Here is a 14,260-nt window from a genome sequence, read left to right as displayed (position 1 = left end):
TGTTTTTCAGTCTCCCAGATCTCAGTTATATAGCTGTATGTTGGATTCTCTTTTCCATAAGTTACTGGTGAATTCTCTTTTCATAGTGCTTTTCTTTTTCTGCTGGGAGAAGTTCCTGAGTAACTACAACACCTATCTGCATTTCTGGTTTTTCCCCTACCTCACAGGTTGAATTACTGTCATTGTCATAGTGTCTTCTTTAAACACAACTGAACTTGCATCATCAAGTTAAACACGTATGGTCAGAGTACTTTCTTAATTTTTTTCAAAATCCCTTCTGCAATTTTTTGAATCTGTGTAAGGAATATAAAGTAAAAATGTTTACCAGCTCAATTTCTTAAGCTTATAGGAGGAGAAATGAAAGAAATATTTATGATTCTGTGTCATGAGTAATTTACAGATTCCAAATGCTTATGCATTTGTCTCACAAATTAGTTGAAATATTAAACATTTAAAGATTTTTTAACAGGTATTTCTACATGTGAGAACCAGAGTAGTGACACACTAAAGGGTGTATAGAGTATTGGTGTTAGGTAGCATATTTTATAACTTAAAATGTTACTTTTCTCTGGTTCTATCTGGCCTTGGATCTTGGCCCCATATAAATGGTAAACTCAGCCAATATTAAAAAATGCTTTGGACTTTGTTTATATTATGAAAAATATTGGTAGAATTAAAACTTGTTAAAAGAGCCAGCTTGCTACATAAAAATGTTTGAGACATGAAGACTATTCTTCAATCTATTAAAAAAATAATCTGATCCAATAAATGCTTGGGGAATTATTTGGGCTAGATTGCTTTGTCCTGAAGTAACTGAATATGATTGAATGTTTATTTGGTAGGTCATGATTTTTTGCTGGTTCCATTCATTTTTTTTTTTTTTTTCCTGCTGTTCAGCTACAAAAAATAATCAGGGGCTGCCTGGGCGGCTCTATCATTGAAGCATCCAAATCTTGGTTTGGGCTCAGGTCATGACATCAGGGTTGTGAGATCAAGGCCTGCTCTGAGCTGGTTGTGGACCCCGCGAGGAATTCTCCCTCTCCCTTTCCCGGGCCCCGCCCCCCCAAAAGTAATCAGACTTGAGCTGAATATATACGTACTTATGCCAGATCATTGCCCTTTTCCCCCTTCTTATTAAATATTTTTAGAAGATTTTTTTTTTTTTGGTATATTTTTTTTCTCTTGTAAGTTGAATGTGGTGGGATAATTCTACTTAAATTAGAACTCCAGTTAGTAGGTTTCTATTTAGCAAGGATTTATTAAAGCTGTAAAATTTTAGTGGAGTGCCGTTCTTGGCACTCGTATTTCTTCTGTGACTGAGAGGGAAAAATGAGTAAAGCCTAGGCCTTATTTTCTGAATGTGGGGTTATCAGTCAGGTAAATAACTACAATAAAGTAGAATATAATGTATGCTGTGGTAGTTCTATAAAAGGCAGAGAACACTGCAAAGAGCATCTCTTTGTGGTTTGCGGAGACCAGGGAAAGCTTCGTAAAACAAGGTGACATTTTAATTAGAACTTAAAAGATGAGGCAGATATTTATAGGTAAGTAGGTATGGGAGTATATTCTAACCTTAGAAAATAGCAAAACACCAAGATAGCATAATTTGCATTTGGGGAATAGTGGGTATCTTGGGGAAGTGTAGAACATAAAGCTTGGAAGGAAGGGAGCCTTACAGAGTTTAGATGTGTACTCAGACAGTTTGAACTTCCTTGATTTATGTATATGAGCATTAAAGAATTTTTGAAAAGAGAAGTCCATACAGTATAATTTGTGTTGTAGGAAAGGGCTTCAGACAGTGTGGTGAAGGGCAGATTATAATGGGGAGACCAGTCATGGACCAGTTACAGTTCAGGGAGAGTCTTAGGTGTTCCTGAATATGTGTAGTGGTTAGTGAAATGGGGAAAAGGGGACAGAAATGGGAGACTTTCAGGATATGTTAATGGTATGCACTGTACTTATTAGTAGTTTGAATGAGCAATTGATTAGAGATAGGAAATGTTCAACTATCAGTGACCCAAAAAAGGCCAATGGGAATCAGAGAAAGGTGACATCACAGTAGCTGTAGTTAGAGACTGAGGAGGTAGGGCTCAGCTGTGTAAGCTGTATGCAATCTGCTGATAATTTGCTTAATCCACATAGTAAAGTAAAAACTAGAGTGAACTATCTAAAAGTTGGAAAATTTAATGTAAATCTGGCTTTTTTGGTTCTCTTGAAATATTGGGTAATCTAGCAAGTAGACTAAAATTCCTCTTTGGAGGTGTAGGCTGGTTCTGAGTTGTGGCTGCCTCCTTTAGATGGAAAAATGATTTTCAGCTCATCCCAGTTCCTACCAAGCCTAATTTACAGTAGGTATTTGAGGTTGCCATCTCTCTTAGAGAATTAGTTGTATTAAAATAGCCTTAGTAGCACCTGGTTGGCACAGCCACTTTAACGTCCCACTCGGTTTTGGCTTGGTCATGACCTCAGAGCTGTGAGGTCAAGCCCTACACTGGGCTCTGTGTTCATTGAGGAGTCTGCTTGAGACTCTCTCCCTCCCTCTCCCTGGATCCCCCCCTTGTCTACTCTAAAATAAATAAATAAATCTTAAAAAATGCCATAAGTTGGGAGGGTAAAAAGGCATTTTCCATTGTGGTACTGGTGTTATTAAAAGCCTAAGGCCAGGAACAAATAGGATGTAGATGAGATGAAGAGGAAAATAAGCAGATCTTGTGGCTGATAGTACAGGTACATTTTGAATAGTAGGCTGAAATGGGATTGGCTGTTGGTCTACGTATGGTTATATATTTTGTAAGTTACGAAGGACAGGGAGAGTTGGGATGTAAGCTGGATGAAAGTCATGTGGCATCTACCTCACTCTTTGACGGCAAGTATGTTACTAATCTTTATCTAACACTTTTCCATATTGGTGAGCACATAAAAAGCAACAGTGAATTTTGATTGAATGACCGTTGAATTATTTTAGTTTAATTGGGTTTGCCAAATGTACAGTAGATTAAATAGAGGAAAGATATGAGATAGGCAGGGTATAATCTAGTAATGTTGTAGTGAAATCCTGAATTTAGGCTTATAATCCTGTAAATGGTGAGAAAAAGATATTTGGAAGGAAGAAATGACCAATACTTGTGCATAAGCTAAAGAAGACCATGAGGATAAAGTTAAAGACGACTCCATGCTTACTGGTCTGAGAGATTAGAAAACAGTGCCACAGAAATGGGATATTTTAAAAGAGGGAACAAGTATGGGAGAGAAAGATAATTCAGTTTTAAAATGGTATAGTTGAGGATAATAAAAAATTTACTGAACACCTACTCTGTTCCACTCCGTGTTTTGTACTGGGGTTATAGATAGCAGTGGACAAAGTATACAAAAATTTCTGCCCTAGGGAGTTTGCATTGGAAAAGGAGTTAAATGGACATACATTTAGCAAAATAAATGTAGAATGTTACAAGATGAAAAGTGGTATAGAGAAAAATAAAGGAGAGAAAGGGGGGAGAGGCACACTACAGGGGCATAGCAGACTTTGGGAAAGGGTATGCTAGATAGGTAAGAGTGTGAGAGAGTGTGAGAAAGCTGCTACAACTACCCCCCCCCCCAAAAAAAAAACACCCCAGGAAATCTACAATTTTAAATAGGATGGTCAGAGAAGACCTTACAGAGTTAGTGATGTTGGTTGAGTGCATGAACCATGTAGAATCTGAAGGAAGGGTGTCCCAGTTAGAGGGATTGTTTAGTGCTAAGGCCTAAAACTGGAGTCTCTTATGAATACGAGGAATAGTCAAGAAGCCCATATGACTGGAGGCTAGGATAGAAGATGAGATCAAAGAGATCAGATAAGGGGATAAAGTGTGAAGAATGCACAGATCATTAGGTCTGTTTTGGTTATTGTATGAAGTTCAGTTTTCCCTCCTAAGTAAGATAGGAAACCATTGGAAAGTTTTGAAGAAAGCAACATGATCTGACTTAACTTAACCTTTTAAGATACTCACTGTGGCCGCTGTGTTGAGAACAGATTGGGGAGCAAGGGCAGAAGCAAGAAAATCTGAAGGCTTTTCAGTAATTCAGGCAAGAACTAATGTCTTCAGGTAGAGGGATGGTAAGAGTTTTTCAGGAGTGGTCAGATTTAGGATATATTTTGAAGATGGAGCAAAACAAGGTCTGATGAAAGTGTGGCATATGAGAGAGGTGATCATTCCAAAATTTTTATCACGGGTAGGTGAGATGGGCAAAATGAAGGGAGGGTTATTTAGGGGCATGTGGGAGATCAAGAGTTTCGTTTTAGGCATGCTATTTTAAATGGCTATTAATAACCCAGTGGAAGTGTTTGGATAGGGAGGTGGAACCTCAAGTTAGGGGAGAGATCCATCCTGGAGACAAATTTGGGAGTCATCAGCATATGGATAATACTTAAAACCACAAGGGTAAATGAAATTAACAAGTGAATGAGGTAAGTGAGAGCTAAGAGATTCTGGGACTAAGCAATTGTTAAGAGGTCTGGGGGAAAGGGAGCCAGCCAGTGAAGACTGAGAAGGAACAGCAAGAACCAGAATTGTGGAGTCCTCAGGAAATAAAGTAGAGAAAGTGATTCAAAATGGGAGGAATAATCAACTGTGTCATGCTGCTAGTAAGTCTGGTAAGATGATCTGAAGAAGTCACAATTTGCAAAGTTATTAATGACCTTGATGAGCAGCTTTGGTGGAATGGTGTTGTTGAAAGCTTGGCTGGAATGGGGTTGTGGGAGAGGAGAAAGTAGTATCATGTATTTTTAAAGATGATAAAGATGTGATCTAGCAGGAAAGAAACAGTTGGTTCAGGAGAAAGCAAAGGCTTGCTAGAGAAAGATCCCTGAGAAAGAAGGAGTTATAGGAGTATCTACAAATAACAGAAGTATAGGCAGTTTGTATGAGTACTGATGCTGGTACAGATTTAGTAGTAGAAACTTGGAAATTTTTTCTGAATGCTTCTCTGTAAGATTGTCAGTGCAGTAGTAATCAAGATCTTCAGCTGAGAATTAAGTATGAAAGGGAAAGTGTTAGTTTTGGGAAAGAGGAGAAAGTTGAAATTGTTAAAATTTTGAGTAAGAGAATTAATGAATTTGTGAAATGTGTAACTGCCAGGTAGCATGAAGGGCACAATTGTTGTTTTGGGTTATGTATTTAAAGTGAAACTAGATATTGTGGCTTTGTGTTTTTCTTCCTGAGTGTAGGCACAGAGTAGGTGAAGAGTTAGATTTTACCAGTCTGGGGTTTTGCAAAGCATATATGTTAGAACAGAGGAGTTGAGAATACAGGATGGTGGTGGTTTTGGTTAATCGTGGAATTTAAGATTGGTAAGGGAGGACAAGAAGAAGGTGGTAGGATAAATAGATCATAGATCCCAGCTGAGTTAAAGAATTATCAGAATTGGGATATGCAAGAAAAGTGAGCTGGGAAACATTGGGTGTTGGTCATTGTGCCATACTTGAAACAGATCATGGAGGGATTGTAGTTAAGAGTAGTTACAAGGTTAGTATAAGCTGTCACTATGAGATTAAGTAGCTGAGGTAGCATGGAGGACAAGAATATAGGAGCAGAGTTCAAGGAAATGAGAGGCCAGGAAATTGAAAGAATGATCGATGTGGATATGAAAGCACTAATAATTAAGATAGGAGTTATGTTAGAGGGACGTTGACCCACAAGTTAAGTTATTCAAGAAATAACTAACCTACGTTACTAACTCACAGGTCTATAGATATCTATAAAGAAAAGAGGTGGTCTGAGTGACATAATCATGACATGAGATTCAAAGTCGAAGTAGAATGGAGATTCCTGTAACAACTAGAATCAAACTTCTGAATTCATTATGTTGAAATAAAATCGTAATTTCCAGTTGTTGATGAAGCTTTCAAGTGAAGATTTGGAAAAGTTAAATGTTAGTGTCTCATGGAGATAGTGTCTTAACAGCAAAATGGAAAAAAGTTTAGAGGCCTGACGTCACAGATTATATAAAGATAATTGTTGATTTTTCACGGACTATTATAAAGAATAAATTTTTGGTGTTTTAACAGATGGGAAATAAGACCAAGCTTGCAAAATGTCCTTTAAGAACAAAACAAACTGGATACATTCTCAAATCAACACAAAATACTTGTATCAGGAGTGGAAAACTTTTGCAAAAGAAGAGAATGGGTTCAGAAACTTCACTGGCAAAAGGTGAAAAAAATAGTATGACTTTTTCACCCACTAAGGATTTATGCAAGCAGTGTATAGATAAAGACTGTCTTTATGTCCAGAAAGAGATTTCATCTGCAACCCCCAATATACAGAAGACTAGAAACACCATAAATACATCTGTAGTAGCTAAACAGAAGCTTTGCAAAAAACACATCACAGCTGAAAATATGAAGAGCAGTTTGGTGTGTCTAACACAAGACCAACTACAACAGATTTTGATGACTGTGAACCAAGGAAATAAATCTGTTCCCCTGATTGAAAATGGAAAGGAAGAAAAAAGTAAGGTTTTTCTGAAGTTTTAATTAATATTAATTTTACCAGTATGTGTTTTAGAATTTCTCATTCTTTGGATTTTACATAACTTTGCCTCTGAAATTCTAATTTACCATGTAGCAGTCTTTTAAAATATTCTTTTAGAGAATATTCTCATGCAAAATTACTTTTATAGCTGTAATATGCCATATTTTAAGGTTAATGCTCAGAATATTACAATCATGTTACAATAGCCTTAAGAAACCCAGTTCTATGGATTCTAGAGTAAAGATCTTAGTACGAAAAGATGTACTTATTCCGAAATGTAGAAAGCTTTACTTACATTAAAAATAATTTCATAGGGGCACCAGGGTGGCTCAGTGGGTTAAAGCCTCTGTCTTCAGCTCAGGTCATGATCCCAGGGTCCTTGGATCCAGCCCTGCATCAGGCTCTCTGCTCAGTGGGGAGCCTGCTTTCCCCTCTCTCTCTCTGCCTGCTGCTCTGCCTACTTGTGATCTCTCTCTCTGCCAAATAAATAATAAAATCTTTAAAAAAATAATTATATAAAATGTTCTAAAAAATCAGTATAGTATTTCTAGTAAAAATTGGAGAAACCTTATTTTGAATATTTGACTTGAGTTGCTGAAAGGATTATTTTCCTGGCCCCTGCGTTGTACTTTTCCTGACCCTTAATCCCTGCTAAGGATTGGCAGCACTGTCTTTTTAACCAATATAAAATACAGACTTGGGGGCCGCCTGGGTGGCTCAGTGGGTTAAGCCTTTGCCTTCGGCTCAGGTCATGATCTAAGGGTCCTGGGATTGAGCCCCCATTGGACTCTGCTCAACGGGGAACTTGCTCCCCCCCCACCTGCCTCTGCCTACTTGTGATCTCTGTCTGTCAAATAAATAAATAAAATCTTAAAAAGAAAATACAGACTTGGAAGGAATAGAACAATGTTACATGTCTTCGGTTTCATTAGCCAGAGCATTGTATTATGTTTTTAAAAGTCTTCTGATTTCTTTAGTGTTGAGCTAGGAATTAATATGAATAGAAATGTCATTAAAATTTTGTTAGGCAATAATGAAATAAATAAAAATAACATTAACAGTCACCAGGAGGAGGTCCCACAATAATCTGGGGATTAGGTAAGCTTCTGTGTATTCCCAGGGTGTTCAAGTTCAAGTAATTTGTCTTGGTTTAGATTATTCTTTGCAAAATGAGGGAGCTGGGTCTTTAAAGCTAGAATTGTAGCCTAGAGAACAAAAGATAAAAACTTAAAGCATGTAATGAGAGAGAATGTCAACAAAGTTGAAGGTAGAATTTGTCTAATCATACAGTGACCTGCATATTAAATATACTTTCTCCTCGGAGCGCCTGTGTGGCTCAGTGGATTAAGCCTCTGCCTTCGGCTTAGGTCATAATCTCAGGGTCCTGGGATCAGTCCCACATCAGGCTCTCTGCTCAGCGAGGAGCTTGCTTCCTCCCCCCACCCCGCCTGCTTGTGTTATCTCTGTCAAATAAATAAAATCTTTAAAAAATATATATGTGTGTGTATATATATATATACACGCACACACTTTATCCTCATTGGGAAAACTAGCACATTAAGAAGAACTAGAACAGTTTCTGAGCCAAGCATAGAGCCTATATGAAATATTTGGAATAGATATAATGGAGGTATAGATGAAATATTTGGAATAGATATAATGGAGGTATAGAGATGGTTTTTCATTGATTTTCCAGCTAAATGAGAAAAATAAAGACAAGGTGATGAGTTTTTCATAAACCTATTTGCATTTATTCTTTAAGTTCTGATTTGTGTTTTATATTATTGGTAAAAATACTGTTAGCAAGAGTAAATAGAAGATTTTTGTTGTTGTTTGTTTTCATATTGGACACATGAGGTTATATAGCAATGGCCATATCACTGGACCATTTAACCTCTGGGCTCAGTTTCCTTTTTTGACAAAAGGGAATCATAATACCCACTAAAGGACGGCTGTGAGAGGTGATTACTTTGTTAATGTGTAAGGCAGTGTTTCTAAAGTGTGTAGTAGTATGCCAAAATAAGGTATTGTAATACATGCGATTTTAGTGTTCATTTTAAAACGTTCATTTTTACCCCCTAGGTCAGGGCAGTCTACATTTAAACAATATTTCCAATCAGCCAGAGGATGAGAACGTTATGGGAGTATTCCAGAAAACTGAGACGCTTTCATCTCTCCTAGATGAAAATAAATCTGTTTTAAGTACAAATCAAGAGACATCTAAGCAGTATGAGCAGAAAATTGCCATGTATGTAATTCATATCCGTTATGGTGGAGTCGTCTTGTGAAAATGGTTTTGCTTTTCTTTGAATTTCATGTGAAATTTTCAGTCTGAAGACTGAAAGCTATTTAAGTTTATTACTTAATATTTATGGAGTAGCTTGTATAGAAACATACAAGATTTCTGTTATTTTTTTGTGTTGTTTTAGAGAGAATGTGTGGAAACCAGCTGACATATTCAGTACTCTGGGGGAAAGAGAACGTGACAGAAGCTTGTTGGAAGCAAAAAAAGCCCAGTGGAGAAAAGAGCTTGGTAGATAATTGTTATGCCTTTTATTATAGTTTTGTTGAGGTTGAAATAGATTTTTTCAGTATGATTTTATAAAAAATTTTCGTTTTATAACATTTACCATCTAGACTAATTTGTTGAAATATGTAGAAAGCGTTGTGGTTTTATATTTCTTTAGGTTGTGACTTTTGTCTGGTAGTCTCTTGGTGTGTACTAGAAGACCAGAGGTGAGCAGTAAGCCTTACTGTCTTCAGTATCATTCCGGAGCTCAAAGATTGCTAAACTTTTCTCATTTCCTGAGAATCCATTTTCATATTTCTCCATTGAAGAAATCATATGGATTTAAAGATGGTTTGATTTAAAAATAGAGTTCATTCTTTAAAATAAAACATTCTGACCAAGAATCATTAATACGGTATCAGTAAGTATATTCCATACAAAAACAAACTTATTGCTCTTTTTCAGCCAAAGACCTTGTAACAGAAAAAATTATCTTTTCTATGAGAGTCTTAAAATATTTATAGTAACTAAGAACTCTTGCTTCTTCTTGGGCTAGATTTATGGTCTACATGTCAGAATTTGGAAAATATGTGAAGTAACAGTTATACTTCCCTTTTTTTTTTTTTTTAAAGATTTTATTTATTTATTTGAGAGAGAATGAGTGAGAGAGAGCATGAGAGAGGAGAAGGTCAGAGGGAGAAGCAGACTCCTCGAGGAGCTGGGAGCTCGATGCGGGACTCGATCCTGGAAGTCCGGGATCATGACCTGAGCTGAGGCAGTCGCTCAACCAACTGAGCCACCCAGGTGCCCCGGCAGTTGTACTTCTTAAGAATAACTGTACTAAAAGCATAAAGATGGGCTTTACCCATCTTTATGGTTAGGAAATACCTCATAGGAAATCCTATGAGGCAGTCATAACACTGTGGAGACAGGTGATAGTAAAAAAGAGATAAGCAGAAGAAAACAGGCATGAATTGGTGTTGGAAGTCAAGGTAACAGAGAAGTTTGAAGAAATTAAATGTATAGTAGCAGTATCTGAAGGTTTGGAGATTTGATGTGTGTATATCATACTTTTAGTTTTAAATATTTTCTTTCAGTACAAATTTAGCTTATCAAACTATAATACCAAACTTCTGAAGTTGGATGGAACTACTTGGAAACGACTGAAGTATTTTATGCTTTATTATGTAAAAGATTTACTTTCTTATATTTGATCTTGTTTAAAAAACTGATCTCTCTTTATTGAAGTCATGCTTTCATTAATATTCTTGAAATTTAAGTTTATATATCTCCAAAGTTTTAAGAACTACTGATGCTTTTCAGGCCTAGTTTTTATATCAGTTTGTTAGTTTTTACTCTTCAGCAGTTATGAATAACAAAGGCTAATATTTATTTCATATTACTTTGAGCTAGACCCTGTACTGGAAGGGACACTTCACATTTTACAGAAGAAACTGAGTTTTAAGAATGCTAATGGCAATTTGCCCACAGTTGCATAGCTAGGAAGTGGTTGAACTTGGATTTGATTCTAGGATCCTTGATTTTTATTGCTAATTATAATAAACATTTTATATCCATTGTGCTATACTTAAGTTTGGTTCTGGTTAAATGTTTTTTTCCATATCTCTTAAAATTCTTCTCTGTCTTGTGAGTTAATCTCCTTAAAAAACAATTTTGATTAGATCTGTATTGGAATCTCCGCTCTTTAAGAAGGTCATGATTTGTTTACATGATTTTTTTTTTACAGTTTTTTTACATTTTTTAAAAAAGGACATTATTTACAGATGAACAGGTTGCTTTAAAGAAGAAAGAAAAAGAAGCTTCTGAAAAATGGAACAATCCTTGGAAAAAATTTGACAGTGATAAAATAGTATGGGAAAAATTTCAAATTCTTGACCAGCCTAAGGTAAGAATATCAAAATGAAGCATTTATGGAATATAAGACATTTTAATTTTACTTCTTAAAATGCTAAGCCATATTTATATCATAAAGCTTTTTAAAAATTATCTTTCCTATGTTACTGTAAAACAATGTTATTTTGAATTTAATTATGACCTCATCTGGTATCTATTTGCATTCTGTAAATTGTCTTACTATGTAGGTAATTGTAGAGGCCTGAGGCACCTTGTTTAGGCTCTTGTAAAAGAGCTCTACAAATTTTTAGATGACCACGAAACTCTTACCACTGACATGTGGTATCTGCCACAAGGTTATATCAAACATAAGTGATTGCTTATCAAGCACAAGTATACACCAGGTGTCCCTCAGGTAGTGTTTTAGTGACCTTTTTTTTTTGTCTGTGCTTAATACTATACAGAGAAAAAGTACCTTTGTTTTCTCTTTGTTTTTAGACTTGTGCTAGCTCTTCCAGCATTCTGTCACAGTCTCCCAGTCAGATAACAGTGGTCCAGACTGAAGGGCACCCACTACCTAGAGCTAGTCAGATTTTAGAGGTAAGTCATAGGTGTCACTACTTTGAATATATAAGCCCTTTAATACTTGATCTTTATATTACCTATTTTCCTTAAAAGAGTGGACCTTAATACTCTTATTTTTAAATATAGGTTAATTTTTACTGAATGCACTATGCTCCTTAAATTTAAAAAAGTTATGAACTGTTTCTTTTATATGCATGTAGTAATTGTTCGTTCCTAGTGAACACTTGCTTTTAACAAATGTATTCTGAAAATAGAATAGTAACCTAAAGGGGATGATTCTGACAGGAGACATTTTCAGCACTGGTAGATTTCTTATAGAATCCCTCCAAGTTAGATTGTTTGTATGGCTTTCATGGCTGTTTGTTCTGCTCCATATAGAGCTGACTGCCTATATCATAGAGTTTTATAGTTGTTGATAATTTTACATTAATGAAGGAATGAAATCTGAATTATATTTTTCCACGTTCCGAAAAGCACTTTGACTATTGAAAGGCAGTAAATTAGCCTTGATAGAAGACATTTTGCAAAAATCTATAGTTCTGGATGATAGGTTTTTTTGTTTGTTTTTGTTATGGATGATTAGTTTTTTTTAAAGTGGGGGAGCAGCAGCGGTAGAGGGAGAGAGTATCTTCAGCAAGCTTCACTCTCATCACTCTGAGATCATGACCCAAGGCAAAATCAAGTGTTGGACACTTAATTGAGTGAGCCAGTCAGGCACCCCTGCATGATAATTTTGTAAAGTTTAAAAATTAATGCATGCTAATACTACTAAAAACTTCAGCTAAAGCTATTCATGAAGTTGGTAGGAATCAGTTGTTAGTTTATTTACATTTCAACATTAAGATCGAAGAATCTTTAATACTAAAGATATTAAGGTATTCTCAGTTTGCAAAAAAGTATGTGTTGAAATGTAGTATATTATTTATTGCTTAATTTGCACTATTTTTAAGGTTATTTGTGTAATTCATAGTATGATTGCTAATACAAATAAATAGCCATTTGAGACTATTTTTAGGTGTTTTTACATTTTGTATATATTTTTAAATGCTAGCATGCATCTTTTTTTATAATCCAAAAAACCAATAAAATTATTTATATTTTGCAGTAGAGATGGGAGTTGGGGATGGGAGAAAGACTAAAAAGAAAAATACACACTAAATATAAGGCTGGACAACCCGTGGTTAAAGAATATGATTATCTACTCATCTTCATAGTATTTAAGTACAGTTTTTATGCATTTTTATATGCGTGTGGTAAGATATTGGAGAGATGCTATTGATGGGAAGTGAATTTAACTGTGTAACTAAAAAACCCCCCTTCTTAAATGTCTGAAAACGGTTTCAGAAATCCAAGCCATAGCCAGAACTATTTATATTATTTGAATATCAAACTTTTCATGTAATTAAGAGGAGCAGAAATTTGGTTACAGGCAGAATCACCAAGGCCAATTTTGTTAAAACACAAGGTAGTGTATATAAAGTGCTTAGAACAGTGACTGACAACTAGCAAGTGTGAAGGTTTACTCTATTTATAACTTAACAAAGCAGATCCATTTGGGGCTATGCGACTGTTACGGGTCTGTCATCTCAACAGCTTTCCTTCCTCTCTTCTTGATTCTCAGTCTTACACGTCCTCCCCCAGTGGAATTGCCCCTATATTGTTCAGCCCAAACATTCTTTTATACTGTGTAATTTTGAACTATTCTGCGTTTAAGTTTCTTTTGCTACCACTATACCACAGTTCTGCATTTGTTCAGTAAAAAATTCTATTTTCATTCCTTTTGTTTTTTTAAATTTTATTTACTTGTTTGACAGAGAGACAGAGTGACAAAGGGAGCACAAGCATGGGGAGTGGGAGAGGGAGAGGGAGAAGCAGGCTTCCCACTGAGCAGGGAGTCTGATGTGGGGCTCGATCCCAGGACCCTGGGATCATGACCTGAGCCGAAGGCAGATGCCTAATGACTGAGCCACCCAGGCACCCCCTATTTTAATTCCTTTTCAACCTTTTTTTTTTTTTTTATTGTGGCAAAAGATACATAACATAGAATTTACCATTTTAATTATTTTTAAATGTGCCATATTGAGAGATTAAGTACATTCACATTGTCAGGCAACCATTACTACTGTCCACCTCCAGAATTTTTTCATCTCTGCAAACTGAAACTGTATCCATTAAACACTCCCCATTTTTCCCTCCCCCGACTGCTGGAAACCATTCTAGTTTGCCTATGATTTTGACTATTCTGAATAACTTTAAGTAGAATCCTGTAATATTTGCCTTTTGGTGTCTGACAAAGTTCATTTATCTTAATGTTTTCAGGGTTCATCCATGTTCTACACTGTATCAGAATTTCATTCCTTTTTAAGGCTAAATAATATTTCATTGTATTTATAACAATTGCATTTTGTTTATCCATTCAGATGTTGATGGACATTTGAGTTATTACCTCTTTTTGGCTACTGTGGAATAATGCTGCTATAAACATTACGTATAATCTCTTTGAGGCTTTGTTCTTAGTACTTTTGGCTATATACCCATAAGTGGAATTGTTGGATCCTATGGTATTTTATATTTAATTTTTTGGTTAAGCTTTTATCAATTTACTTTCCTATTTAAGAAGAGGGAGAAAAAAATAAAGAGTTTTTGTGGGGTGCCTGGGTGGGTCTGTTAGTTAAGCGTCTGCCTTGGGCTCAAGTCATGATCCCAGGGTCCCCGGATCGAGTCCCGCATTGGGCTCCCTGCTCAGTGGGGAGCCTGCTTCTCCTTCTTCCACTCTCCCTGCTTGTACTCTCTCTCTGTC

The 14,260-nt window shown here is 36.0% G+C and overlaps 1 protein-coding gene across 10 annotated transcripts in view; it reads left to right on the top strand.

Annotated features, from left to right (window-relative positions):
• The window catches only part of CCDC66 (coiled-coil domain containing 66), a 68,846-nt gene that overhangs the window by 4,560 nt on the left and 50,026 nt on the right, over positions 1–14,260 (top strand). For 7 of the 10 annotated variants that reach the window (XM_013053090.2, XM_013053087.2, XM_013053101.2 and 4 more), the window contains 5 exons: positions 6,047–6,491; positions 8,595–8,760; positions 8,942–9,045; positions 10,806–10,927; positions 11,374–11,475. In XM_013053090.2, the coding sequence (XP_012908544.1) occupies positions 6,047–6,491; positions 8,595–8,760; positions 8,942–9,045; positions 10,806–10,927; positions 11,374–11,475 (939 nt within the window). Of the gene's footprint in view, positions 1–6,046; positions 6,492–8,594; positions 8,761–8,941; positions 9,046–10,805; positions 10,928–11,373; positions 11,476–14,260 lie in introns of those variants that run through there. The other 3 variants (XM_013053118.2, XM_013053117.2, XM_045078752.1) reach the window with 3 other exon arrangements.

Source organism: Mustela putorius, unplaced genomic scaffold (genome assembly GCF_011764305.1).
Source record: "Mustela putorius furo isolate JIRA1106 unplaced genomic scaffold, ASM1176430v1.1 tig00000095_pilon_pilon_pilon, whole genome shotgun sequence".
Classification (NCBI taxonomy): domain Eukaryota; kingdom Metazoa; phylum Chordata; class Mammalia; order Carnivora; family Mustelidae; genus Mustela; species Mustela putorius.
The sequence above is the reverse complement of the archived record's forward strand: the minus strand, read 5'-3'. Positions and strand labels throughout refer to the sequence as shown.